The sequence below is a fragment of the Lutra lutra genome, chromosome 17, assembly GCF_902655055.1.
Source record: "Lutra lutra chromosome 17, mLutLut1.2, whole genome shotgun sequence".
NCBI classification, from domain to species: Eukaryota; Metazoa; Chordata; class Mammalia; order Carnivora; family Mustelidae; genus Lutra; species Lutra lutra.
In genome coordinates, this window is record NC_062294.1 from 59,341,924 (window position 1) to 59,369,506 (window position 27,583).

General features: G+C 46.4%; 1 protein-coding gene across 9 annotated transcripts; it reads right to left on the reverse strand.

The window, feature by feature from the left end:
• Positions 1–23: 23 nt before the first annotated feature.
• LOC125089027 (zinc finger protein 501-like) lies at positions 24–27,583 on the reverse strand. 9 transcript variants are annotated; one of them, XM_047710814.1, is made up of 5 exons: positions 27,312–27,583; positions 7,253–7,333; positions 3,687–3,927; positions 2,635–2,761; positions 24–2,144 (listed from the first exon to the last, which is right to left on the reverse strand). In XM_047710814.1, the coding sequence occupies exons 3-5, from the start codon at positions 3,717–3,719 to the stop codon at positions 871–873; spliced, it is 1,434 nt and encodes a 477-aa protein (XP_047566770.1). In that variant the 5' UTR covers positions 3,720–3,927; positions 7,253–7,333; positions 27,312–27,583; the 3' UTR covers positions 24–870. The 9 variants fall into 9 exon arrangements, with proteins under 9 accessions (XP_047566770.1, XP_047566767.1, XP_047566764.1 ...); XM_047710811.1 differs by having other exon boundaries at positions 3,687–3,955; XM_047710808.1 differs by having other exon boundaries at positions 3,687–4,003.

Sequence of the window (27,583 nt, forward strand, 5' to 3'; positions counted from 1 at the left end):
TTTGAAAAAGGTCACAAGGAAAGAAGCCATATAGATCCATTTATTACAGTCTGTATACAATTTTAAATATGTGCGGTTCACCAGTATCCTTAACTTTTATAAAGCTTTATTAAAAAATGGAATAGAGAGCGGGTCCCCTCATCCTGCCTGGTGCATCAGTGAGAATTTCCAAATAGCTTCTCTGTGGGTCAGCAATCTGGGCAGAAGAGCATCATCCCAGCCGCAGAATTTCTATCCTATTACCTGTTTCTTGCCTCTGTAAGCCCTATCCTGCAGATAGAGTTTATAAAGATCCTCAACTACATGAAGAAGGTGGAGGAAGGTGATGTGTGGAGGTTCATCTGGGGATGCAGGTTTCACTACATCATCAGGCCCCCCAGAGCGTCTTTTACAAGCACGAACACCAGAAAAGCTGAACCCTCCCTGTCGAAGGCACATGATTCCTTTGCAGTATGTTCCTCCCTACAGAATAAACCACTCTTGGCGGGGGGGGGGGGGGGGGGGGGGGGGGGGGGGAGACGGGGACAGAGAAGAGAGGCTATTCTCAGGGAATCAGGATTTTCAAACCCCCCTTAGCTGTCAAAACTACCTAATGAGGAAGAAGGGGGACTGTGTAATTACCCCCACCCCCTATCTCCCAAGGGCCCACAGAACCTGCCCTGTTTTCTATGCTGAGGAAGGTGGCAGGGCTCCTAGAGGCCCACAAACTTGGTGGTGGGGGGGCGTTCCTCCCAGTGTGAGTCTTTCTATGAAATCCCAGAGTCACAGGAGGAGGTTAGGCCTTGAGCCGGCTTCCCCATGTGCTGCACTGACATCTCTGGTCCAAGCGCCAGACCCGTGAGCCTGTCCCCCGCAGCTGCAGGCAGGAGGTTATCTGGTGTGAAGTTTTCGGTGTTGAATGATGTGGGAGCTTTGGCTGAAGGACTTCCCACATTCTCCACACTCGTAAGGCTTCTCGCCCGTGTGGACTCTCCGGTGCTGGATGAGGTTGGACTTTTGGCTGAAGGATTTCTCACACTCCCCGCACTTATAAGGTCTGGCTCCCGTGTGAATTCTCTGGTGCTGGTTGAGCGTGGACCTATGGCTGAAGGACTTGCCGCACTCTCCGCACTCGTAAGGCCGCTCCCCGGTGTGAATGCGCAGGTGCTGAACGAGCTTGCACTTGTAGCTGAAGGACTTGGCACATTCGTTGCACTTGTAGGGCCTTGCTCCGCTGTGGATCTTCTGGTGCTGGATGAGGTTGGAGCTTTGGCTGAAGGAATTCCCACACTCCCCACACTTGTAAGGCTTTTCTCGCGTGTGTACTCTCTGGTGTTTGATGAGGGTCGAGCTGTAGCTGAAGGCTTTTCCGCATTCGCCACAGGCGTAAGGCCTCACGCGAGTGTGAATCTGCAGATGCTGGACGAGTCTGAACTTGAAGCTGAAGGCTTTTCCACATTCGCTGCATTTGTAAGGCCTGGCGCCAGTGTGAATCCTGTGGTGCTGAATGAGGTTGTAGCTTTGGCTGAAGGATTTCCCACATTCGTTACACTCGTAAGACCTCGCTTCTGGGTAAGCTCTCGGGCAGTGACTAAGGATGGAGCTTTGGTTAAAAGGCTTCTCACAGTTATCCCAGTCGTGGTAACTTTCTCTGGGGTGCAGTTGCTGATGCTGGAAAAGTTTACAGTCATAGCTAAAGGACTTCCCGTGGTCGCTGTACTCGGGTGGACTTTTTCTACCCTGAAAGGAGTCCCCATGTTCAAAGCTGCTGTGAGGCTCGGCTCCTTTGAGAGTGGCCTGGTGCCGGAGAAGGCTCACGATGGCCAGGAAGTCCTTCCCAACTCCTCCACAGGGGAAAGGCTTCCCTGACACGTGCAGTTTGTACCTTGTCACAAGCTCCATGTCCCATCTGAATGGCTTCTCCTCATTGTGCTTCTGGGGCTGAAGATTTGTGTCCAACCACAGTTTCCCACATGCCTCGCAGATGTAGTTCTGCCCACGATGTGCTCCTTGGTCCTCACCCAGGTACAAAATGTCTCTACCAAGCAAGACACACTTGTCACAGGGCTGAGTTCTCCACACGGATGGAGCTGGACTTGAAGTCCTGCCCATGGACACCTGCTGCACCGAAAGGGCCTCCTCCTCCTCCATTCCGTACCAACAACCTGAAAGCAAAGAAACGTGGGGGAGAAGCTCCTGTTATTCCCCAGGTCAGGCTGATAAAATAGGCCGGACCCCTGGGACTCAAGTCACAATCGGAAGGAGCACGGCTCTAATTCACCCCTCTGCCCCCCAGTGGGCTGCAAGGGACCAGATGCCACTGGAGAGACTGGGGGGAGGAGTGGTGCAGGAAGGAGGGGTGGGTTCGGGCCTGAGCACCCTGGACAACCCCTCTAATCCCCAGCTGAAGTGGCTGGGAGAAGGACGAGCAAGTCTGTGCGTGGCCCAAAACAATACCATGTTGCAGATCCACACAGGAACATCTCATAAGATGAGCCTCTGGTCTTCCACATAACTGCTGGCCCCAACGAGGAGGAGGGAGAAAACCTGAGCGCGTGCTGGGTCTGGGCAGAGCTGGCCCGGCCCCGGTGAGGTCTCCGCCCACAATCCAAATGTGAGAAAAAATGTCAAGCCGGGGCAGGTGGGGAGTCTTACCTAGTGAGATCACGAGTGCGAAGTTCTCCAGCATCACATCATGGTACAGGCATCTCTGTGTCTCGTCAAGGAGCCCCCACTCTTCCCAGGAGAAGTACACAACCACGTCTTCGAAGGTCACACTACCCTGCCATGAGGGGGAGAGATGAAACCACAAACAGGCAAGCCTTGGTGTCACTTCTCCCTAGGTCTGCAAGGCTGCACCAGCCCCCAACCAGGCACTGTCCCTAAAATCCTCCCCAGTGTAGCCACCAGGTCCAACTGCTGCTCCTAAGTCCCTAATACCCATCAGCTCCCACGCCCCCTTTTATAGCTGCTGGCATCATGAGTGCTCGGCAAGAGGAACCCCACTTCCTAGGGCAGCCTTTAGTCTTCTGGGTTCGAGGACACTACTCATACTGGACTAGAGCCTCCACGAAAAACCTCCTTTTAATATCCAGACACTGGGAATTAGTAATTACCAGCTCACGACCTCTGCCCTTAAATTAAGCTCCCCTACCAGGCTCCAGGTACAGATGCCACAAACCAGTGTCCTTCTCCTGGCCCTTACCTGCGTGTGAGAGGCCCAAGGCAGGACTAGACTCAGTACCTGAAGTTCCCGCAGGCACCTGAGGCGCAACCCCTAACCTCCGCCCCCCGAGTGCCTCCCCAGGGCTCAGCCTGTTCTCTACCTCACTCTTCCCAATAGAGAATCTGGTTCTACTTTAAAAAGGGATTTAAAGCCCAACCGTTTCTCCGGCTTCTGGGGCTGTGATTTACATCTCTGTAGCCTCCACCCCAACCCTCCCACTTTCTGTAGCTTTGAGTCTAATAAGGGAAGGACGCCTGCACGGCCCACAGTCAGCCGCCGCCTCCACCGGTAACCCCCAGGCTGGCGTCCTTACAGGTTTGGTTCCAAAGTGCATCACCTGTAGAGGTGGGGCCCTCGGAGCTCCCGCTTGGACCTGCCCCGTGACTCCGCCTCACGCTCTGCTTGAGGGGCAGACGGGAAGGGGCCCAGGCTGCAGGGACGTAAGCAGGTGCCGAGTTCAGGCCCAGGGGACAGCGTTTACCTGAGCCGGGTCCGCGGGCGCAGCTGCCGCCATGGGACTCCGTGGGAAGAGCAGGACTGGGGGCGGCCCAGGGCCACGGGGACGCCTCCTCTAGTGCTTCCCCAATCACCTCGGCCTGACCCTGCGCTCTGGACCTGCCGAACAGCGAACAGCCCGTCTCCTGGACCTTCATTGGCTCCACGCTGGCGTCGCTGGGCTCAGGGTCCTCTGGGCAATGCAGTTCTCAGCGCTCCACAGGCCTCTGCAGGGGAGCCACGCGTCAGAACCTCCTGGAACACAGCCGCAGCTGCTCTGCAAGGGGCGCTGTGCCCGGATTCCTGGGGAGTCGCGACGATCCCCTGAATGTTCAACACCGATGCGGTTTTAGACTCCCCGACAGCATGCTCCCAGAGGCTACACGGACTACTCCCGCTGTCCCCAAAGCTCACAAATGCACACGGACCTAGTGTTCCAGAGTCACTCAGAATCACAACTGTGTCTGACTTGGTGGTGGGTGGTGGCGGGCGGGGGGAGAACGCTGGGAAGAAGGCAACCTCATCTCCTACACTTCTGTTTTCTCCAGGCTCACTGCCCATGGCGTGCTTTTGTCCAACGCTAGAAAGCCATGGATTCTGGTCTTTGGTCCAGTTTTGAAGTCACTCACAGAAGGAGTCTGAGGGAGACCCCTTGAGGAAAATGAAAGGGATTAAAGCTTCTGAAACCCAATTCTCACTTCAGGGCTCTCTCCAGACTTTGCAAATGCTCAGGTTGTTAAGAGATGTGGGTTATAAAAGGTGTAAAGCTCCAAACCAAGACCACATCCCGTTAGAGATTCGTAACTGTGCTCTCTGGCTTCCCAGGCTCCGTGTGGGACCTGCTCACCGCCGCGGGGGCAGTTCTGAGCTACTGAGTGCCATGGAATTGAAGCAGCAAGTAAAACTGTTATTTTATCTGGCTAGGGGGGTTAAAGAGATGAAAACATACTCCTGAACTGAGGTGCCAAAGAGCATCCCTAATCTGTGTGTATATGAATGACAGGGCGTCAAGGATGCTAAGAGCTTCTCAGTGGAAATGCCATGTAAAGACAAGCCCTCCCACAAGTGTGTGAAGAACATTCCCAAAACAACTACATTCTGGGAGGGAAAAAACACTAAGTGCACCAAGATTTTTTGGGTTCAAAAGCTTATAAGTCTCTTGTGGAAAAATTTACAGGTTTGACAGTTCCAGGTGATGAACCCCTATCCAAAGAGCCATCTAGAATTTATAAATACTGGTATCTGTTCTGACTGCTCCACCTTCAAGCTTCCTGACATCCCAAAATACGGAAATTATGTCTACTAATAACAGGAGTACAACTATGCATTGTGAGAGGAAGTGTCATGGACATTTTCACCAGGAAGGTATGTTGAAAGCCGAGCTAGGCCTCTTGAGCCCAACAGCTGGCTGAATGGAGCCCAGTTGTGAGTGCAAAAAACCAGTCTTTGAAGAAAATTAAAAGTGCCACTCCAGGGAACACACAAACGGTACGAAAGTAAAACAGCCTGACTACTGATAGAAAGTTCTAGTGGTCTGCACTTCTCAGATCAAAGCAGCCCCAACACTCCTTAAGCCAAAACCTAATCCAGAGCAAGGCCTGTCTCCACTTCTAGAAAGGCTGAAGAGAGGTGAGGAGTCTGCAGAGAGGTGAGGAGTCTGCAGAAGACCGGCTGAGGGAAAGCAGCCATCTCCACACCATCACAGCACAATGGACAAAGTGCTGACGCAGAAGCTGCGGCGAGTGATCCAGAAGATCGAGCTCAGAGCATACCACAGATTTCCAAGGCAGACAAAACAGCCTGTGATGGGAAGACGCCCTGCATCTAGCGCTTTCAGAGCTAGAGAGGTCGAGCCTGGCTTCAAAGGACAGGCCAACTCTCATGGCGGGGGCCAGTGTTCCTGTATCATTCTGGACGTCCTAGGACCCTTACCAATTGGGCTGAATCTCTGGAACAACAAAGCCGGCTGGAGACACCTTGTTTACAACCTGGTTTACTGACTGAGACCTACTGCTCACTTGTCGGCAATATACCTGGCCACGCAAGAGCCCCGTAGCCCATGGATCAAGAAGTAATTTTGATTTTCAAGTCTTATTGCTTATGAAAAATACAATTTGTAAGTCCACAGAAGTAAAGTGAAAACCTTCTGGAATTTCATTCCAGTAGCCATTCATGGGCAGCAGAGTCCAGTATGAACAGGAATTTGAAAGAGGTTGATTCCAACCTTCACGGATGACTCTGTGGGGACTTAGAAGAAGTACCAGTAGCTGCAGAGAATCAGAAGTAGAGAAGGTGTGACCGAAAGGCTGCACAGTACAATCTCACGAAAGAACCTGAATGGAAGACCAGAGAAAGACATTGCTTTGGGTTGCCTGAGGTGGAACACTCCCGGTAAAGATGCCCGAAGACTGCCAAAGTGACCGGTGATAAAGAAGGTCTATGGTGAATGTTTTGTAAGAGGGGGAGTCAACTGTAGGGTAAACTTCATTGTCTGAAGAAACTGCCACAGCCACCCTGAGCCACAAACAAAATGATTAAGACTTGCTGAAAGCTCAGTTGAGTGTTTTCTTAGCAAGAACGTATTTCTTAATTAAGGTCTGTATATTGGTTAGGGTTTTTTTTTAAAAATAAGGCCTAATGATTTTTGTACACTTAAAAGACTACAGTGTAAACATAACTTCTCTTATATATGTCCTGGGAAACCAAACACTTCGTTCGACTTGCTTTATCGCAGGTGTAGAACCAAACCCACGCCTCTTGTGTTGCTGGTGATGGGACTACAACATGCCCCTCAGGCGTGAGCAGCAGCACGGGCAGAAAGGAGCCTTCCTGGAGCATCCATTATCGGGCAAATGCAGCAACTTCTTAGAAAAGGAGTCTTGACAACCTCCCCCCCCTTCAGAACCCGGACAGTTGGAACTGAGATCCAACTATGCAAAACCACATTCTCTCTTCTGCTCAGAGTGTAAAGGGAAAGAAGTCCCTGCACAATAAATGTAATCTTTCCTCCATCATTCACAGCAACAGAGGAAAAATGCCGTTTAGACACTGTAGACATTCATAGTCATCGCAGTCCACCCACACTGTCCCCTCACATGCAACATTTTCACCCAGTGTTTTCATTCAAATCAGCACTGGATTTCTCCTGTCAAACTCCCCAAACCTCAAAAAGCCATACATGACATTTTCATGAAATTCCCTTTGAATAACTGCTTACAGAACGGCCTTTTGTATCCTACAACTGCTACTGAACACAGAATGCAAAATTCCCAGCAGATTCACTGGCATAGCTTATGAGACTATAAGGATTTTTTAAAGTGTTACTAAATAATTGTGTGTTCTAGAGAGAACTTAGAGCCCAAAGACTCTGTTGGGAAAAAGATGTTTTGTCGGTCACTGCTAATGAAGTCAAAGAGAGGAAATGTGGACACGTTGAGAAACAGGAAGGCAGATGTTTGTGAGCCTAGAGCTTGGATTCATAATCAGGGTATCGGGGTTATCTAAAAGGACAAAATATTAGTTGAATGAGTGAAAAGAGTCAAACACACTCACCAGGATCAGGATGGTGCCTATGGCTCTGGCTTCACAGGAACAGAGTCACTGCTGAGAAGGTACTGACCCCTCTGCGTGTATCTGTCAAGGACAAGGACAGTATAGAGTCAAGCCCAGACCATGAGGCTCAAGCACACGACACATCAACATCATAGATGCTGTCAGTTTTCTACACCTCCTAAGCTTCTCAATTTGTCTGCAACAGCCCAGGGAAAATGCATACATTTCCCCCAACGCTTAGGTTTTCTGCTTCTCAACGAAACTGGCGCTCTCATAGGAATGTCTGAAGAAAAGGGTGAGGAATTTCCAAGGATCCCAACTCTAGTCTAAGTGGGAAAGACAACATTCGGACCTAAGTTAGCTGAAACTACCTTATCAACTTAGCATGCTAAAGGCTGATTTCAGTGACAAAGTCGTTGTACCAGAAAACTTCTTCATTCAGATAACAGTTTCAATTTAATAATAATCATAACAGCAAGTCTTTCATAATTGCAGAGCTATTTCATGTAGAATTATCATCACAGACTCAAACTAGTATCTATCAATTGGGAATTGAATAAATCCTCACAGAGCAGTAGGTTTCTGTGGACAGGATCAATAAACTTTCTCTGCTGCTGAAACTTCAAGTCATAATCTTGTATTAAAATATCAGAATGCCATCTGTAATTAGCTGTAACTGTATGGAAGGGCGCCTGGGTGGCTCAGTGGGTTGGACCTCTGTCTTCGGCTCTGCTCATGGTCTCGGGGTCCTGGGATGGAGGCCCACATTGGGCTTTCTGCTCAGCGGGGAGCCTGCTCCCCCCCGCCGCCTGCTGTTCTGCCTGCTTGTGATCTCTCTATCAAATAAATATATAAAATCTTTAAAAAAATAAAAAAAGATAAAATTGTATGGAAAATCAATCTGTGTGGTTATATACTAGATTTTTTTTAAAGCTTAGAAGAATGGTATCCAATTAAGAGGGGAGGGGGGAAAAGTGGAGTAAACAGGATGAAATTTCTTTCATATATTTATGATTAAGTATTTTGAAATAAAATTCCTAAGAATAAAAAAGAGGCTTATATTCACAAATCAATGTTCACAGCATCTACTCATTATATAGCACAACACTAGGAACAAACTTCAACAGATGAGTAACTGCATAAATTCTTTAACACCCGTACAACGGAACACTACTCAGCGGGAGTAAGGAGTGAATGACTGACACATGCACGGGGCGGGACGGATCTCGCGCATGTTCGGTTTCATCGGAAACCGATGTTCATGTGCAGTTCATGAAACTACAGAGATGGAGAACGGATCAGTGCTTTTCAGAGGACAGGGATGGGATGGAGGGTAAGCCGGTGTGAGTGCAAACAGCAGGAGGAAGTTTTGGTGGTCACAGGCCAGTTTTCTATCTTGACTGCACTGGTGGTGATGTGAATCTCTACGTACGGGCAAATTACTGTAATAATACACACGTGCAGTTAAAAATGGCGACACCCGAGTAAGATCTACAGCTGTCTAAGACGTCATTTGAAGAGGCAGGGTGAAGGGAACATGGGACTTTCATACTATTTATGCAACTTCCTGTGAATCTATACTTAAGCTAAAAATAAAATATTACTGTGTATCAAACCTCAGGTTCTAACCAAAGTTAATTTTTTAAAGATTTTAACATTTATTCATTTGAGAGAAAAAGTGAGTGCATGAGTCAGAGGGCGGGGAAGGCAGAGAGAGAGGGGAAGCAGACTCTCTACAGAGCAGGGAGCCCGGTATGGGGCTGATCCCAGGACCCAGAAATCATGACCCGAGCTGAAGGCAGACACTTAACCATATCACTGAACCGTATGAGCCACCCAGGTGCCCCGAGAGAGGTTAATTTTAAATTTAATGATATAACTCCTATTAACCACTGAATGATAGAGAACATTTCACTAACGATGTTGTGAGGCACCTGGGCGGCTGAGTCAGTTGCATGTCCAACTCTTGCTGTCGTGGGGGTCAGGAGACGGCTCCCTGTGAGCATGGGGCCTGCTTAAGATTCTCTCTCTCTCTCCCTCTGCTTTATGCTCTCTTCTCACTAATCAAAAATGAAAACAAAATAAAACCAAAGTTTTCTGATGTATGTATCTACTTAGCGGTGTCCATTCCTTTATCAGCACACCTTTACAGATCTACTGTCCCCAAGTATCATCTTAACGTAAAGAAAACAGGGGCTCTGGAGAAACAGGCAAAATGGGTGAAGGGGAGTGGGAGCTACAGGCTTCCAGTTATGGAATGAGAAGTCATGGGGATGAAAGGTAGAGCATCCGGAAACAATCAATGTGGGGGCGCCCAGGGGGCTCACTCGGTTAAGTGACTCTTGATTATGGTCCTGAGATCAAGCCCAAAGGGCTCTGCACTGAGCGAGGAGTCTACTTGAGACATCTGCCCCCCCGAGGACCCCCTAAAATAACCGTTTAATAAAAACGAATAGTCAGTGGTACTGCAGGAGTGTGCGGCGACATGTGGTACGGTACCACACGGGCTATCACGGTGAGCACGGCACAATGTACAGAATCGCCGAGTGACCACACTGCACGCCCGAAACTAGTACAACACTGAACTAGTGCACCACTGTATGTTAAGTACAATCAAGTTAGTTTGCCTTTTTTTTTTTTTTTTTTTTTTAAAGAACGCATGCATGAAACATGACATTTAGATTTTTGGCCTGCCTCGGCAAGTAGAAAGATGGAGTTAGCACTGGCTGAAATTGGGAAGGCCAGGGCCAGGGAAGGACTGCAAGGAAGTGCAAGAGAAATTTTTGAACATGTGGGGGTCTGTGACAGATATAGATCTGGAAGTTTTCTAGTATTTATACGGTGTGCTATTTATAGTCACGACACTGCATGAGATAAAAAATGAATGTGCAGTACGAGAATTCAGAAATGACTAATGGGCAAGGGAAAGATGGGAGAGGAAAAGAAATCAGGAATAAAAAACGTCAATTGTGATAAAACCTTCTGAGAGGAACTTTACACAAAATCTTAGAAGTCACCATTGGATTCAGGAGTTAGCTAATGACAATGGAATTGTGAGGCTAACAAACCAAACTTGAATGAGTGGAGAGCTACATAGGAATTGAGGTAATTGAGTGAGAGAAAAAAAATGCTCCTCAAAAATTTTTATCTTAAAGGTTTAGTTGTGGGGCGCCTGGGTGGCTCAGTGGGTTAAAGCCTCTGCCTTCGGCTCAGGTCATGATCCCAGGGTCCTGGGATAGAGCTCCCTACTCAGCAGGGAGCCTGCTCACCACCCCACCCTCCCGCCTGAATCTCTGCCTACTTGTGATCTCTGTCAAATTTAAAAAAAAAAAAAAAAAATCTATATAAAAAAAGAGAGGGGCACTTGGGTGGCTCCGTGGGTTAAAGCCTCTGCCTTCGCCTCAGGTCATGATCCCAGGGTCCTGGAATGGAGCCCCACATCGGGCTCTCTGCTCGGGGTAGGGGCGGGGGGAGCCCGCTTCCTTCTCTCTCTCTGCCTACTTGTGATCTGTCAAATAAATAAATCTTTAAAAAAAGAGAGAGAGAGAGAGATGCTGCAAAAGCAAGCCCAGTGCAAGAGAAGTTAGTATCCTGAGATTTCATAAAGAACTAGTGCCCCGGGGCACCTGGGTGGCTCAGTGGGTTAAGCCTCTGCCTTCGGCTCAGGTCATGATCTCAGGGTCCTGGGATCGAGCCCCGCATTGGGCTCTCTGCTCGGCGGGGAGCCTGCTTCTCCCTCTCTCTCTGCCTGTCTCTCTGCCTACTTGTGATCTCTGTCAAATAAATAAATAAAATATTTAAAAAAAGAAATTAGTGCCCCAAGATGTTAAGACATGGGCGGCATGGTCCTTAGCTGGCATTAGTAACTGACCCTAAATCAGAGGGGAGGAATCAGTTCTATTTTGATAAAAGTAGGTCCATAATAAGACTTGAACCAACTGGGACCTCTGGGTGGTTCAGCTGGTTAAGCATCTGACTTTGGCTCAGGTCCTGATCCCACAGTCCCAGGACTGGGTCCCGCACCAGGCTTCTTGCTCAGGGAGGGGCCTGCTGCTCCCCCGGCTTGTATGCTCTCTCTCTGACTAACGTTAACAGAAGTTAAACCAACTGGTTTTATGTAAGAAAGCAAAAACTTTTTCAAATGGTGATTTCTTTGTTCTTTGTGTTATGGGAGCAGAATATCAAGGGACAGAGGGGAGTAATACTGGAAACATAATGAAATAACATTTAGATGTCCTGGACCTGCCAAAAGTTTACTGGATCTACTGAGTCAAAAGCTGAAACCCGAAGATGCAATTAAGAGACGGAGAGAGGCTGCCAGAGCCAGGGACGTCTGCACCCAGGGCTTGGGAAGTTCTAAGTGACAGATCTGCTGTGACTGGGCTCCTTATCTGAGAGTACTGAAATACTTACAATTATTAAGAGTGTTTAGAGGAATAGATCCTAGGTTTCCTGAATATTCCCCAACTACATGAAGTCAAGGTTGAAGGTGGTGGCAGCACTAAGACTAACAAGGAAATCGCTACTTGGAGTCTTTCTAGTAAAGGGAACGGTGAGATTTTAGAACAGGAATAACGCAACCCTGGATTTTACATCTCTAAAGAGCAGGGAACGTGTGTGCGACCCGAGCTGGGGGCTGTGGAAGACTCCTTCAAGCCAGCATCCCGCTCTGTGCAGCGAGCAGCTGGTGTGTGGAGGGGCGCCACGTGTGCCAAGACTGACTGTGGTGGGTGTGCGTCCGCTCCCCCGACGGCCGCGACTCGGGTGGGGGGGCGCTGGAAGGAGGGCGCTGGCTAGAAAAAGAAGCAGGAATTACGCCTCCTGCTGCAAGCTGCGAACAGATGACAAGGCGCCATGGAGAGGACACTGCGCCCCTCTGAAACTTTCTTACACACAAAGAAAAAGGAAAGATTTCCAAAAGCCTTTAACTTTGTGGATGTCAGATCACAGATTATGTATTTGGGAAAAGTACTTCTGTTTCACAAACGTATTCTCCTTAAAACCAAATAGGACTACTGGGACACTGCCTAAGCAAACTGAGATCTCTCTGCTGGAGTTTCTTTGTTCTCAAACAGCCGCACAAAATGCTTGCTGCCAAGTCCTTTCAGCACGGCCCTATTTAAAACAGCAACAGCCACTCTTTTGGTATTTATGTTTTAATTTCCCAGAACACCAAATGCTGCAAAATGCACTCTAATGTACAGTTCGACATGTTTTGACAGCATAATCACCAATTCACCAACTAAAATAAATGTACAGAACAGCCCCATCTCTCCGCAAGTCCTCCTCCCACTTTGCAGAAAGTCGTGCTCCCTACCCCCGAGTTCTGAAACCCTACGTGCTGTCTGCCTCAGGTTTTAGGCACATCTTTTCCAGGGCGTCTGGTAAGGGGAATCAAACAGGATACAGCCCTTCTACTCAAAACAACGAACTGGTTTTTGTCTTTGTTTTTTAAAGAGATTTTATGTATTTATTTGAGAGAGCACGCACTTGAGGGCAGGAGGAGCAGAGGGAGAAGGACAAGCAGACTCCACAGCGAGCACGGAGCCCAACGTGGGGCTCGATTCCATGACCCTGACAGCACGATGAAGTCAGAATCAAGAGTCTGATGCTTAAACGACTGAGCCACCCAGGCGCCCCATGCAACATCGCATTTGTGGGATGTCTGGGTGGTTCAGTCGGTTGGGCGTCTGCCTTCGGCTCAGGTCGTGATCCCAGGCTCCTGGGATCAAGTCCCACATTGGGCTCCTTGCTCAGCAGGGAGCCTGCTTCTCCCTCTGCCTGCTGCTCCCCTTGTTGTGCATGCTGTGTCTCTCTCTCTCTCCAGTAAATAAAATCTTTTTTTTTTAATTTTTATTTATTTTTTTTTTTTTTTAAGATTTTATTTATTTGGGTGCCTGGGTGGCTCAGTGGGTTAAGCCACTGCCTTCGGCTCGGGTCATGATCTCAGGGTCCTGGGATCGAGTCCCGCATCGGGCTCTCTGCTCGGCAGGGAGCCTGCTTTCCTCTCTCTCTCTCTCTGCCTGCCTCTCCATCTACTTGTGATCTCTCTCTGTCAAATAAATAAATAAAATCTTTAAAAAAAAAAAAAGATTTTATTTATTTGAGAGAGAAATCACAAGTAGGCAGAGAGGCAGGCAGAGAGAGAGGAGGAAGCAGGCTCCCTGCCGAGCAGCAGCTTAACCCACTGAGCCACCCAGGCGCCCCCAGTAAATAAAATCTTAAAACAACAACAACGCATTTGTGATTCACCCTTGTTTTGACGGGGATCAGTAGTTCATTCTCTGTAATGCCAAGCAGGCTTCCATTGTGCAGATGTACCATGGTTTATCGACTCCCCAGCTGCAGGACATATGAATCATTTCCAGTTCCAGATATCGTGAATATAGTCACAATAAACACTGTCTATAGTTTTTTGTTTCAACTTAGGATTCTGAGTTGTAATGTGTAACCATATATCTAACTTAAGAAAAAAAAAAACTGCAAAAAATTATTCTTCAAGGTAGATATACCTTTTTGCATTGCCAGCAGCAAGTACCTGAGAATACCGATTTCTCTACCTCCATTTCCAGACAATTTCAGATCACAGAAAGGTGTCCCTGCAAACTGCTGTGGCTCCGCAGCAAGTGTGTTTGCTACGAGCATTAGTACGGATGCCTGCGTGATACTTTCGTGTGTAGGTACATGTTTGCATGTTTGTGGGTAGGCAGGGAAAGAGAAGGGTACTGGTAGGTACTCCGAAAGCTATCAAACGGTGTATCATAAAAGATTTGGTTGTTCTGACTCAAAGTAGTACATTTGCAGAACTACATCAAGACCCCAGAATGTTTTCCAAGTCATTCCTAAGGTTTTCCCAATAGCCTGAAGCTAACTGGACACTTAGCCCGCACACCAGTACCGCGTGTGCTGTCAGGTCTCATCCTGTTTTATCCTACTAGCAGTCAGCTGAGTGATAAATGCCTGTTTCTTTTTATCCATATTATGGAGAATAATCAGGGTTCTAAAAATAGCAAAACATGCTCACAGTGCTTTCTAGTATACCTTGAGTTCCCTGACAGAGCACAGGATACCCAGCTTCCTGTGAATTTCAGGCGAAGAACAAATAATTTTATAAGGCATATTGCATAGGACATAGAGTAAAAAAAAAAAAAAAAAATTGTTCACCTAGAATTCACATTTAACTGAGTGTCCTGTGTTTTTATTTCCTAAATCTGGCAACTCTAAGTATTCTGTTTATGCACTATTTCAACTATTGCTTAAACAATACAAATTTATTATACGACAGTTCTGGAAGTCCAAAGTCCAAGAAGTCTCCCTGGTGTCAGCAGGGCTGACATCCTTTCCAGAGGCTCTAGGAAAGAGTTCATCTCTTTTCTCATTCTTCAGAGCGGCTTTGCAGCTCCGGGCTCATGGCCCTTTCCATCTCAAAGCCAGCAATGGCAAGCTGAGTTGTTCTCACCCTGCGTCACTTGGACACTTTCCATTTTCTGCCTATCAGTTCCCCAACCAAGAACCCGTTTGATCACACTGGGCAGGCTCAGGTAATCCAGCATCACCTCCCACTTCTAGGCCAGTTGATTAGCTCCCTTAACTCTACCCACTACTACCTTCACTCTCCTTTGCTGTATAATCTGACCCTTGAGACAAGATGTGTAAAGGCAACATTATCCTACTTATCCCGCTGGCTTAGAAAGTGTTTTAATTCCCCAAACCCAGCACAAACATTCCCTCTCATTAGGAACAACATTAGGGTCATAAGGATTTAGGAATATTTGGTGCTGGATCTTCCTTAGTCCCTCACAGTATGACGGTGACTCCAACAACTCCATCTTTTTAGGGGGTTTCTGCTGTATCCTTCACTGCATTACTGACACCATGGAACACAGGAAGAGAAAAAAGAAACCCCCTCTTCTTCAGGATTCTATGCTAGTAGCTACAATTTCTCCCCCTTATTGCTTTCAACTTAACCATTCTCTTCAGATATTTTGTCTTGCTAGAAGTAAATGTATTTTTTTATTTATCTGTATTTTTATGGTTCTATGAAGCTATTATAACTGAACACATTTAAAGTGTACACTGTAGGGGCACCTGGGTGGCTCAGTGGGTTAAGCCTCTGCCTTTGGCTCAGGTCATGATCTCAGGGTCCTGGGATCGAGCCCCGCATCAGGCTCTCTGCTCAGCGGGGAGCCTGCTTCCTCCTCTCTCTCTGCCTGTCAAATAAATAAATAAATCTTAAAAAAAAAAAAAATACCAAAGACAAAGCAGGGGAAGATGGCAGAGTAGGAAGAGGATAGCTCACCACCCACAGATGCATCCAGCCAACAACTACATATAACACAACTCGCTCTGACAATGACCTTAAGACTAGAACACTTATTCCACAGCTGAATACAAAAAGCCAAATAGAGGGTGCCTGCGTGGCTCACTTGTTAGGCATGTGCCTATGGCTCGGGTCGTGATCCCAGAGTCCAGGGATCGAGCCCCACATCAGGCTCCCTGCTCTGCAGGTAGCCTGCTGTCCCTCTCCCACTCCCTCTGCGTGCGTTCCCTCTCCCATGTCTCTGTCAAATAAATAAAATCTTAAATTAAAAAAAAAAAAAGCCAAATTGAGTAGGGTAGGAGGGGTTACAGATGTTGTGCAGAACCAAACACCTAGCATGGCAAGCCACAAGTGGGAAGGGTATCACAGGCACACAGGTCCTCCCTAAGGAGTAAGAGGCTCCATCCCCACACAGGGCACCTCCTGGCCCTGGGGACCTGAACATGAAGATGAGCCCCATGAAGTCTGACTTTGAAAATGAGCAGAGCTTAACTCTGAGAGATCTGAAAATCAGCAGGACTAAACTATGGTAATGGCAGAGCCAGAAGGCTATCGGAAACTGAGATTCTGTTCTTAAAGGGCCACCATATTGTAACACTCCATCTGAAAGCTAGCACAAAAGGCAGCAGCTTGAAAAGCACCTAGGTCACACATGAAGATTTACTGACTAATTGTGGAACATGTGCCAGAGGAGCAAGGATCTGTAGAAGCCTTCTCAAGAAAAAGATGTGCTGGCGGAGACCATTCTTCTGGCATTCCTTCAGCTTAGCTGGCCGGATGCCTGTGGGAGCCAGATCTGACCCTCTCCCTCTACATTGCTAGCACTGGTCCCCCCACCCTAGTGTTCCCTTGCAAACCTGCCCCACCTAAGCTACCGATCCCCCAGCAGGCACCCCTCCCCCAAAGCAGCTCCTATGCTGCCGCAGAGCATGGGCACCCCCGGCTGGGACAGACACCTCTCCAAAGTGACTCCTGCCCCAGGGAAGAGGGAATCCTCCATCCCCCAGCACACCAGCAGCAGCTACAGCGAGGTTATCTCAGCCAGCCGAAGCAGGGGCCAGCCCCGTCCACCAGGGGGCTTACAGGAGCCATGGCCGGTTACTGCAGGCAGAGAGGCTGCCAGCCGCCCACCGACCCGCATGCCCAGAACAGTCTCTGACCATTTACAAAAGAGCTTAAAAAGCACACTCAGGGGTTATACCCCACAGTGACTGGTTCTGGGGACTGGGGGGACTGCACCACTGGGACCCACAGAATGCCTTCTACATAAAGGTCATTACTTTCAAGACCAGGACCTGTAACTGACCTAATACATGCAAACAAACAAAGAGTCAGACAAAACACAGACAGAGGAATATGTTCCAAATGAAACAAGACAAAACCTCAGAAAAGAGAACTCAATGAAACAATCTACCTGAGAAAGAGTTCAAAGTAATGGTCCTAAAGACGCTCACTGGTCTTGACAGAAAAGTGGATGAGTTCAGTGAGACCTTGAATAAAGAGATACAAAATATAGGGGCACCTACCTGGGTGGCTCAGTCAGTTATGCATCTGCCTTCGGCTCAGGTCATGATCCCAGGGCTCTGGGATCGAGCCCCACATTCGGCTCCCTGCTCAATGGGGAGCCTGCTTTGCCCTCTCCCATTCCCCCTGCTACTGTTCCCTCTCTTTGTTTCCCTGTCAAATAAATAAATAAATAAATAAAATCTTAAAACAAAAACAAAAACCAAGGCCCATCTACATGCTGCCTACATCTATATGCTGCCTACAAGAGACTCACTTCAGACCTAAAGATGCGCAGACTAAAAATGAAGAAATGGAAACACATATTCCACGCACATGGAAGTGAAAAACAAGCTGGGGTAGGAATACTTATAATAAACAAAGTAGAGTTTAAGACATGGATTGTAATAAAGAGAAAGAAAAGCACTGCATAATTATAAAGTTGATCCAACAAGAGGATATGACAATTGTAACTATCTATGCAACCAACAAAAGAGCACCTAAAAATACGAAGCAAACATTAGCAGACACAAAGGGAAACTAACAGAATACAAAAATAGAAGGGGACTTCAAGGGGTGCCTGGGTGGCTCAGTGGGTTAAGCCGCTGCCTTCAGCTCAGGTCATGATCTCGGAGTTCTGGGATGGAGCCCCGCATCGGGCTCTCTGCTCTCTCGAGGAGCCTGCTTCCTCCTCTCTCTCTGCCTGCTTGTGATCTCTCTCTGTCAAATAAATAAATAAAATCTTAAAAAAGAAAAAAAAAAAAGAAGGGGACTTCAACAGTCCATTCACATCCACGGACAGATCACCTACACAGAAAATCAACAAGGAACAGTGGCTTTAATCAATAAACCACACAGACTTAACAGACATATACAGAACATTCCACCCCCAAACAGAAGAATACACATTCTTTTCAAATGCACATGGAACATTCTCCAAGTCAAATCACATATTAGGTCACAAAACAAGTCTCAATAAATTTAAAGACTGAAATCATATCAAGTATCTTTTCCAACCACAACAGTATGAAACTAGAATCAATTACAAGAAAAAAAATGGAAAAAAACACAAACACATGGAGGCTTAACAACACACTACTAAAGAGGAAGTCAAAGAAATCAAAAAGGAAATTGAAAAACAGCTGGAGACAAATGAAAACAAATAGAAGACTTCAAAATCTTTGGGAGGAAACAAAAGCAGTTCTCAGAAGGAAGCTTATAGCAATACAGACCTACCTCAAGAAGCAAGAAAAATCTCAATCTAACCTTATACCTAAAGTAACTAGAAAAAGAACAAAAACCAAAGTTAGTAGAATGAAAAAAATAATGAAGATCAGAATGAAAATAAATGAAATAGGGGGGCCTGGGTGGCTCAGTCAGTTAAGTGGCTGCCTTCAGCTCAGGTCGTGATCCCAAGGTCCTGGGATCAAGCCCCACATCGGGCTCCCTGCTTAGCAGAGAACCTGCATCTCCCTCTCCCTGCTGCTCTGCCTACTTGTGCACTCTTTATCTGCCCAATAAATAAATAAAATCTTAAAAGAAAAGAGGTGTGCCTGGGTGGCTCAGTAGGTTAAGCCGCTGCCTTCGACTCAGGTCATGATTTCAGGGTCCTGGGATCGAGTCCCGCATCAGGCTCTCTGCTCAGCAGGGAGACTGCTTCCCTTTCTCTCTCTCTCTCTGCCTGCCTCTCTGTCTACTTGTGATCTCTGTCAAATAAATAAATAAAATCTTTAAAAAAATAATAAAAAAAGATTAAGGAAACCAAGGGCTGGTTCCTTGAAAAGATAAAGTAGATTTAGACAGATTCATCAAGGCAAAAAGAGGACTCAAATAATCAGAAATGATCAAGAACTTATGGGCACCTGGGTGGCTCAGTTGGTTAAGCGACTGCCTTCAGCTCAGGTCATGATCCTGGAGCCCTGGGATCGAGTCCCCACATTGGCTTCTTGCTGGGAGTCTGCTTCTCCCTCTGACCCTCCCCCTTCTCATGCTCTCTCATTCTCTCTCTCTAATAAATAAAATCTTAGAAAAGAAAGAGGCCTTACAACTGACACCACAGAAATATAAAGGATTAATTATATACCAACAAACTGGACAACCTAGAAGAAATGGATAATTTCCTAGAAAAATATAACCTTCCAAGACCAGATCACAACGAAATCGGAAATTTGTACAGACTGTTTACTAGTAACAAAATTAAATCAGTAACCAAGAAACTCCCAACAGGGGGCGCCTGGGTTGCTCAGTCAGTTAAGCGCCCAACTCTTATTTTGGCTCAGGTCACAATTTCAAGGTCATGAGAATGAGCCCTACATTGGGCTCTATGCTGGGCGCGGAGCCTGCTAAGAGTCTCTCTCTCTGCCCCTACCTCCACCACCCCCACCCCTACTACAAACAACCCATAATCCCAATGAACTAAAGTCCAGGACCCAAATGATGTGGGAAACAGGCAGAAGAAAAATTATTAAATGTCCTTACCCACTGACAAGCCCTTGAAACAGGCACAGTGACATTCCTCTAGGGACTCAACTGCCTCCACCTTAACACTTGGCAAAGGGCAATCATAGCCTGACCAACCCCCAACCAGGATCCTGCAAGTCTACTTTAAAATTCCTTGGGAAGCTTCCTGTATCTCTAAACCCTCCAAGATGCGCACTGACAATCATTCCCAAGCATTTGACCCACTGATATACATCTAAAGAGCCTCATAACAAAGGTTTTATTACTGATAATGAATCACCTTTTTCCCAACAACAGCTAGCCCCTCAAGGTCCTGGAAACCTTGCTCCCAAAATTCCTCAGAGACTTACGCCATCCCTGACCCCCTCCCAACTTGCAAGCATATAATGGACCACTCCTCACAACCCCCAGGCAGCAGCTCCTTCTGCCCACGGGTCCTGTCCTCGTGCTTTAATAAACCACCATTTTGCACCAAAGATGTCTCAAGAATTCTTTCTTGGTCATTGGCTCCGGACCTCACTCACCCCACCAAACCTCACCTATGTTCTAAGACTTCATCACAGTGGCTTCACAGGTGAATCCTACCAAACATTTATTTTTTAAAAAAAATATTTTATTTATTTTACAAGTAGGCAGAGAAGCAGGGGGAGAGAGAGGGAGAGAGAGAAGGAAGCAGGCTACCTGCTGAGCAGAGAGCCCGAACCCGGGACTCGATCCCAGGACCCTGAGATCATGACCTGAGCTGAAGGCAGAGGCTTTAACCCCCTGAGCCACCCAGGCACCTGTACCAAACATTTAAAGAAGTGATAGCACCGATCCTTCTCAAAATACTACAAAAATATAGAAAAGGAATTCTTCCAACTTTATTTTTTTTTAATTTTTTTTTAAAGATTTTATTTATTTATTTGACAGAGAGAAATCACAAGTAGGCAGAGAGGCAGGCAGAGAGAGAGGAGGAAGCAGGCTCCCTGCTGAGCAGAAAGCCCGACGCGGGGCTCGAACCCAGGACCTGGGATCATGACCCGAGCCGAAGGCAGCGGCCCAACCCACTGAGCCACCCAGGCGCCCCCCAACTTTATTTCTTAAAGTTAGCCATTACCCTGATACCAAAACCAGATGAACACACTACAAAACCAGAAGATTACAGACCAATAAAAATCCCTAATGAACACAGATGCAAAAGTCTTCAACAGATTACCAAACTAAATTCAACATACATTAAGAATATCATTCAAGGGCGCCTGGGTGGCTCAGTGGGTTAAGCCGCTGCCTTCGGCTCAGGTCATGATCTCAGGGTCCTGGGATCGAGTCCCGCATCGGGCTCTCTGCTCAGCAGGGAGCCTGCTTCCTCCTCTCTATCTGCTTGCCTCTCTGTCTACTTGGGATCTCTGTCAAATAAATAAATAAAATCTTTCAAAAAAAAAAAAGAATATCATTCAATCCCACAATGAAGTGGGATTTATTTCAGGAATGTAAGGATGATTCAATATGTGAAAATCAATCAATGTAACAAACATATTAACAAATGAAGGATAAAAATCTATTATCGGGGCGCCTGGGTGGCTCAGTGGGTTAAGCCTCTGCCTTCGGCTCAGGTCATGATCTCAGGGTCCTGGGATCGAGCCCCACATCTGGCTCTCTGCTCAGTGGGGAGCCTGCTTCCCCCTCTTTCTCTGCCTACCTCTCTGCCTACTTGTGATCTCTGTCTGTCAAATAAATAAAATCTTTAAAAAAAAAAAAAGAAAGAAAAGAATAGGAGCTGGACTGATTTTAAAAAAAATCATATTATCATCTCAATAGGTGCAGAAACAGCATTTGACAAAATTTAACATTCGTTCATAATAAAAACTCAATTAAGTGGGTTCAGAGAGAAATACCTCAACATAATAAAGGCCACGCTTGAAAAAAATGACAGCTAACATCATATTCAATGGTGAAAAGCTTCAGCTTTTAAATAAAAGTTTTAGGGGCGCCTGGGTGGCTCAGTGGTTAAGGCCTCTGCCTTCGGCTCAGGTCATGATCTCAGGGTTCTGGGATCGAGTCCCGCATCGGGCTCTCTGCTCAGCAGGGAGCCTGCCTCCTCCTCCTTCCTCCTCCTCCTGTCTCTCTCTGCCTGCCTCTCTGCCTACTTGTGATCTGTCTGTCAAATTAAAAAAAAAAAAAATCTTAAATAAAAGTTTTAAATAAATAAATAAATAAATCGTGTTGGGAAAACTGGGTAGCTACCTACAAAAGAATGAAACTGGGCCACTTCCTTACACCATCCACAAAAATAAGCTCAAAATGGATTAAAGACCTAGACGTAAGTCCTGAAACCATATAACTAAAAGAAGACATATGTAGGAATTTCTTTGACATCAGCCTTAGCAACACTTTATTCTAGATATATCTCCTCACAAAGGGAAATAACAAAAATGAATTGGGACTACATCAAAGTAAAAAAATTACACATAGCAAAGCAAACCATCAACAAAACAAAGAGGCAACCTACTGAATTAGAAAAGATATTTGCTAATATATCCAATAATATCCAAAATATATAAAGGGGTTAATATCCAAAATATATAAAGAACTCACACACCTCAACACCAAACCTCCCCAAACAAGCCAATTAAAAATTGGTAGAAGACCTAAATGCACATTTTTCCAAAGAAACATACAGATGGCTAACAGATATGAAAAGATGCTCAACATCCCTAATCATCAGGGAAATGCAAATCAAATCCACAATGATTTATCACCTCACACCACTCAAAATGGCTAGTTAACAAAAAGACAACTCTTGTGCATTGTGTGTGTTTGGGAGTTGGGGGGGGATATGTAAAGTGGTGCAGCCACTCTGGAAAACAGTATGGAGGATCCCTAGAAAAACAAAAATAGAAATATATATAATCCTGTGAATTGTGTAAGACTGATGATTCACAGATCTGTACCCCTGAAGCAAATAATACACCATATATTAGTAAAAAATAAATAAAAATAAATACTTTAGTACTTAAAAAAAAAAAAAAAAAAAGGAAATATATACAAAAAGAAAAAAGAAATATATACGATCCAGTAATTCCAATTCTGCCAAGTCCAATTCAGGGTATCTGCCTGAAGAAAATGAAAACACTAATTCAAAAAGATATACACATCCCTGTTTACCACAGCATTATTTGTAATAGATAAAATATGGACCCAGGCTAAGCGTCCACTGATAGATGAATGAATAAAGATGTGAGGTGTTGTGTATATATGCACCCAAGAGTATATTACTCAGTCATTTAAAAAAAAAATGAAATCATGAGGCACTTGGCTGGTTCACTGGTAGAGCATGTGACTCAATCTCCAGGTCATGGGTTCAAGTCTCACTTTAGGCATGGAGATTATTTAAAAAAACAAAACAAAACATTCTTGCCATTCACAACATGGATGATCTAAAAGGTATTATGCTAAGTGGCATAATAAATCAGAGAAAGACAAATATATGATTTCAGTTATGTGTGCAATCTAAAAAACAAAAACAATCAAGCAACAGCAGTAACAAAAGCAGCTTATAAATAAAAAAAGGAGCCTACTGAGCAGGGAGCCTGATGTGGGGCTCAATCCCAGGACCCTGGGATCGCGACCTGAGCTGAAGGCAGATGCTTAATGACTGAGCCACCCAGGTGCCCCTTAATTTTAATGATTTTAAAAGTGCACAATGGTTAAGTCATTATGGGTTTAATTTTTCATTTTAATAATGACCCTTTCCAATATCTTTTTATGTAACTTTTTGCCATAATTTCCTTTGGAAATATCTGTTCACATTTTTTGCTTGTTCTTTTAAAAAATTATAACTATTGATATTCCTTATTTTAGATACTTGTCCTGTTGGTTATCTTTTGCAAATAAAGTCCCAATCTTCTGCTTCTGGGCCTGCCATAATGCATATACTGGTCAGTTGGCTGGTATCCCATAAGTCCCTTAACAGTGACTCCTCTGCCTTGACAATTTCAAATGACCTGTCTTCAAGTTTACAGATTCTTTAATGTCCTGTCTTCAAGTTTACAGATTCTTTATTCTACCTGATCAAGTCTGCTACTGAACCCCTCTAGTAAATTTTCCAGTTTAATTGTTGTATTGTTCAGCTCTAGAATATCTGGTTTGTTCTCTTTTACAGTTTCTATCTCTGTTGATATTCTTACATTGTCCATGAATTGTTTTCTGATATTGTTGTCTGTGTTCTCTTAAGTCACTGAGCATCTTTAGGACAGTCGTTTTAAACTTCTGTCAAGTAATTCAGAGGCCTACATTTTTATAGGGCTAGTTTCCAGGTTCTTTCAATTGAGCCATGTTTCCTTATTTCTTTGTATGCTCTGCATTCTTTTGTCAAGATCTGGGCATCTGAAAAAAACAGCAAACACTTCCAATCATTAAGAACTGTGCCTGTGCAGGGGAAGACCTTCACTAATCTCCCTAGCTCAGAAGTTCTGGGATCACTCAAATCTCTTCTATGAATGCATATTCCCTGTGCTGTGTCTGTTAACTATAGCATATATGATCACCTTTAAATATCTTAATTTCCTAGAGAGCCTCTTCCTTGCTTCTTTTTAGAAGCCACAGCCACTTCCTGCCCCACAGGACAAGCATCTCCCTGGCCTCATGTTACCTACTGCATGGTATCCAGAAAGGTTTTTGTAAACCCAGTCAAGACCCAACTGATCCTCTGATGAGCCTCATGGTCAGAGGCAGCTCTGAAGCCTGCTATGTAGTTCTCCCTGCTTAAGTCTGTTTCCCGCAACAACCACCACAGCCCAGAATGACCTGCAGATTTCAGATACCCATGGCCTCTTCCCATTTCTGTGCTGCGCTTGCTGTGCCTTCTGCATTCAGAACTTTCCTCTTTTAACTTAGTCCTTCATTCAAAGTGCAGCTCCACCAGTCACCCGAGTTGCAAAAGTTCTCACAGATTTGCTGCTAACCTAATCCTCCAGCCTGAATGAAATATCCCAGGCCCCACCAAAGTTGCCACAAAATCCACGAAGTCCTTTGAGTGAAATAAACACTAGCTCCAAGGACTGAGTATTAATGTGCCAACTCCTATGCCTCTCTATCCATCTCATGTCTCACTCTTCTACTAGTACCCTTCATCAGCTCTGAGTCTACCCTGTCCTTGACATTTTCACCCTTTGTGCCACTTACTTCACTAAGTATGTGAAAACTCAAAGCCATCAACCAGATATCCAAGCAAGAGGCCCACTTCTCAGCCACCACCTTTCCTTTCCTAGTCTGAAAATGGTTTTACCATCATTATCTAGAGATTGCACCTCCCAAATATAACTCACCTACCTGGACATATACGGTTGCCACCATATGTTGGATGTTTCCATCCTGAACCCCTCCCCAGAATTCCAGATGTGGGTGTCTGGCTGCCTACTTGATGCTCTCACTCGCTGGTCTCTGAAAAACCTCAGATCTTAAAATAGCCAACAGAAAGTTACTGATATCCCCAGTTAAAATTACTCTATGATGAATTTCCCCTTATCTGCTGGAATTTTCATCCTTCCTGTTGTTTAAATCAAAACCTTTGGGTCTGGGGCGCCTGGGTGGCTCAGTGGGTTAGGCCGCTGCCTTCGGCTCGGGTCGTGATCTCAGGGTCCTGGGATCGAGCCCCACATCGGGCTCTCTGCTTGACAGGGAGCCTGCTTCCCTCTCTCTCTCTGTCTCTGCCTGCCTCTCTGTCTACTTGTGATCTCTGTCAAATAAAAAAAAAATTAAAAAAAAAAAACCTTTGGGTCAGGGGCGCCTGGGTGGCTCAGTGGGTTGAGGCCTCTATCTTCGGCTCAGGTCGTGATCCCGGGGTCCTCTGCTCAGCAGGGAGCCTGCTTCCTCCTCTCTCTTTGCCTGCCTCTCTGCCTACTTGTGATCTGTCAGATAAATAATAAATCTTTAAAAAAGATTCGGGTCATCTCCAAATCCTGTGCTTCACTTTCCACTGTTCCAGAAAAAAAATGTTTATGCCCCCACAAATTTGTATTTTGACACTCTACGCCCCCCCCCCCCCAACTAAACTGATGGTATTAGGAGCTGGAACCTTTGGGTGGAAATTAGGAAGGAGGCCCTCACTAGACACAAAACCTGACTATGTAAGCATCCTGATCTTGGACTTCTTGCCTCCAGAGTTGTGAGAAATAAATTTCTGAAATTTATAAATTGCCGAGCTTGTGGTATTTTGTTATACAGCAATACTAAGAGACCAATCATGTGACTTCCCTTGCACATCAGGAAATCCAATTGACTTTTTTTTTTTAAGATTTTATTTATTTATTTGTCAGAGAGAGAGAGAGAGAGAGAGAGCGAGCACAGGCAGACAGAGTGGCAGGCAGAGGCAGAGGGAGAAGCAGGCTCCCCACAGAACAAGGAGCCTGATGTGGGACTCGATCCCAGGACGCTGGGATCATGACCTGAGCCGAAGGCAGCTGCTTAACCAACTGAGCCACCCAGGCGTCCCTCCAATTGACTCTTAATAAAAACTGATCCAGAGTCCAGCCACTTCTAAGCCACCACTCTGTCCCATGAACCCTCAACTGGACCACTACAGTGGACTCCACCCTCGTTTTGCTTCCTCTTCCCTCATCCTCACAATCTGTTCGCTACCATGCAGGCGGAAGAAGCCTGTTAAGACCTGGCTAAGAACATCTCCCTTCTCGAACCCAAAGTTCCCATCACCTCCAGTACAGGTTACCAAATTCTGAGGCTGCCATTCCGGTCCTGAATCCCATCTTACTGCTCCCACCTGAAGGAAAGGGAAGCTATGGTTTCCTTAATGCTCCCAGATTACCTCCACAAATGTTTTTACAGCCCTGTATTGAGATAACCTTTCCACACCTTATATCAGGTGTCCCAAATGGAAATACCCCCATATAATTCCCCATATGGACCCAGGGCAAAGGCTTGGGGTTTCCCCAGGGTCCCTAGACCCAAGGTCTGGAAGAATGGCACGTAGTCCCTGCACACTACAGTGGAGAATACAGGAGTGGGAATAGGAGCCAGTGAGGGACTAGGACACCCTACACATACTTGTGTAGGTTCCATAAGCGCGTCTGTAGCCATGTTTTAACAGGCAGGTTATAGATGAATACATGTCGGGTTTCAGTGGGCTCAGACTCTTCTGTGTACCCATGCCTGGCCGGTAAGCGAGTGAATTTATGACCGGAGTCTACCTTTTATATCAAAGAGTTTCGTCTTACTAGCTCTGTGTCCTCGAAAAAGGAGTCAACCTCCTAATGCCTCAATGTCTCCATCACTCTCCTTCCGTCTGTTTTTCCAATCAGTAGCCTTCGAGAAGCCTTAAAATCCTAATGTCATTCGTGTCGCTCCTTTGTTTACAATTATCCACAGCTGCCAGAGTCCTGAGCACGCAGGCAGCACCCTCTCGGCCTGCTCCTCCAGGTGAGAGAGACTCCGCCTCAAACACTGCTCCCCTCAGGCACAACCACCCCCAGCTGTCCCGAATGTTCCCAGCTCAGCGGCACCTCCACGCCTTTGCAGAGGTCGGTTCCTCTGCCTGCAACACCCCCCACACCTAATCACAACAGTGAAATTAAACGCTCCCCATAACTAATCACCAGTGGAACAAAACCGGGAAGCTGAGATGTCATGTTTATTCAGAGTCATTGTCAGAAACGGAACCCCACCTACTAGTGCCTCGTTATCCTAGAGTGACGTGGGATGTGAGGACATGAGCCGGCGCCCCTCAACCGGAGCTTTAGGATCTGGGTGGCGGTGAGGGGCGGAAAACGCAGCATTTACCTGAGCCGGGTCCCTCAGCGTGGCTGCCGCCATCCGGGCCTGTGGGCGGAGCGGGGCCGGGAGCGGGCAGGCGGTTCTTATACCGGCCCTGGTGCGGGGCACCCCGGGCAGCGTCGCCTCGCCTCAGACCTGCCTCTGTATGGCGGGGTCAAAGACTCCTCTGACTCCTTCTCTTGCAAGTCACCTCGCACACACCCAGCGCTCCGGAACTTCTGCCCGGATGAACACAGGGGAGAAGCCAAAATGACCGCCCGGAGGAGGACGCCGGAAGT

Excerpts from the sequence above, each read along its gene's own strand:
- LOC125089027 (XM_047710813.1), bottom strand. The coding sequence starts at position 3,719 with ATGGCGGCAGCTGCGCCCGCGGACCCGGCTCAG. Across the intron at positions 2,762-3,686 it reads CGCCCGCGGACCCGGCTCAG|GGTAGTGTGACCTTCGAAGA; the intron begins GTAAACGCTGTC and ends CCCTCATGGCAG. Across the intron at positions 2,145-2,634 it reads CGCACTCGTGATCTCACTAG|GTTGTTGGTACGGAATGGAG; the intron begins GTAAGACTCCCC and ends CTTTGCTTTCAG.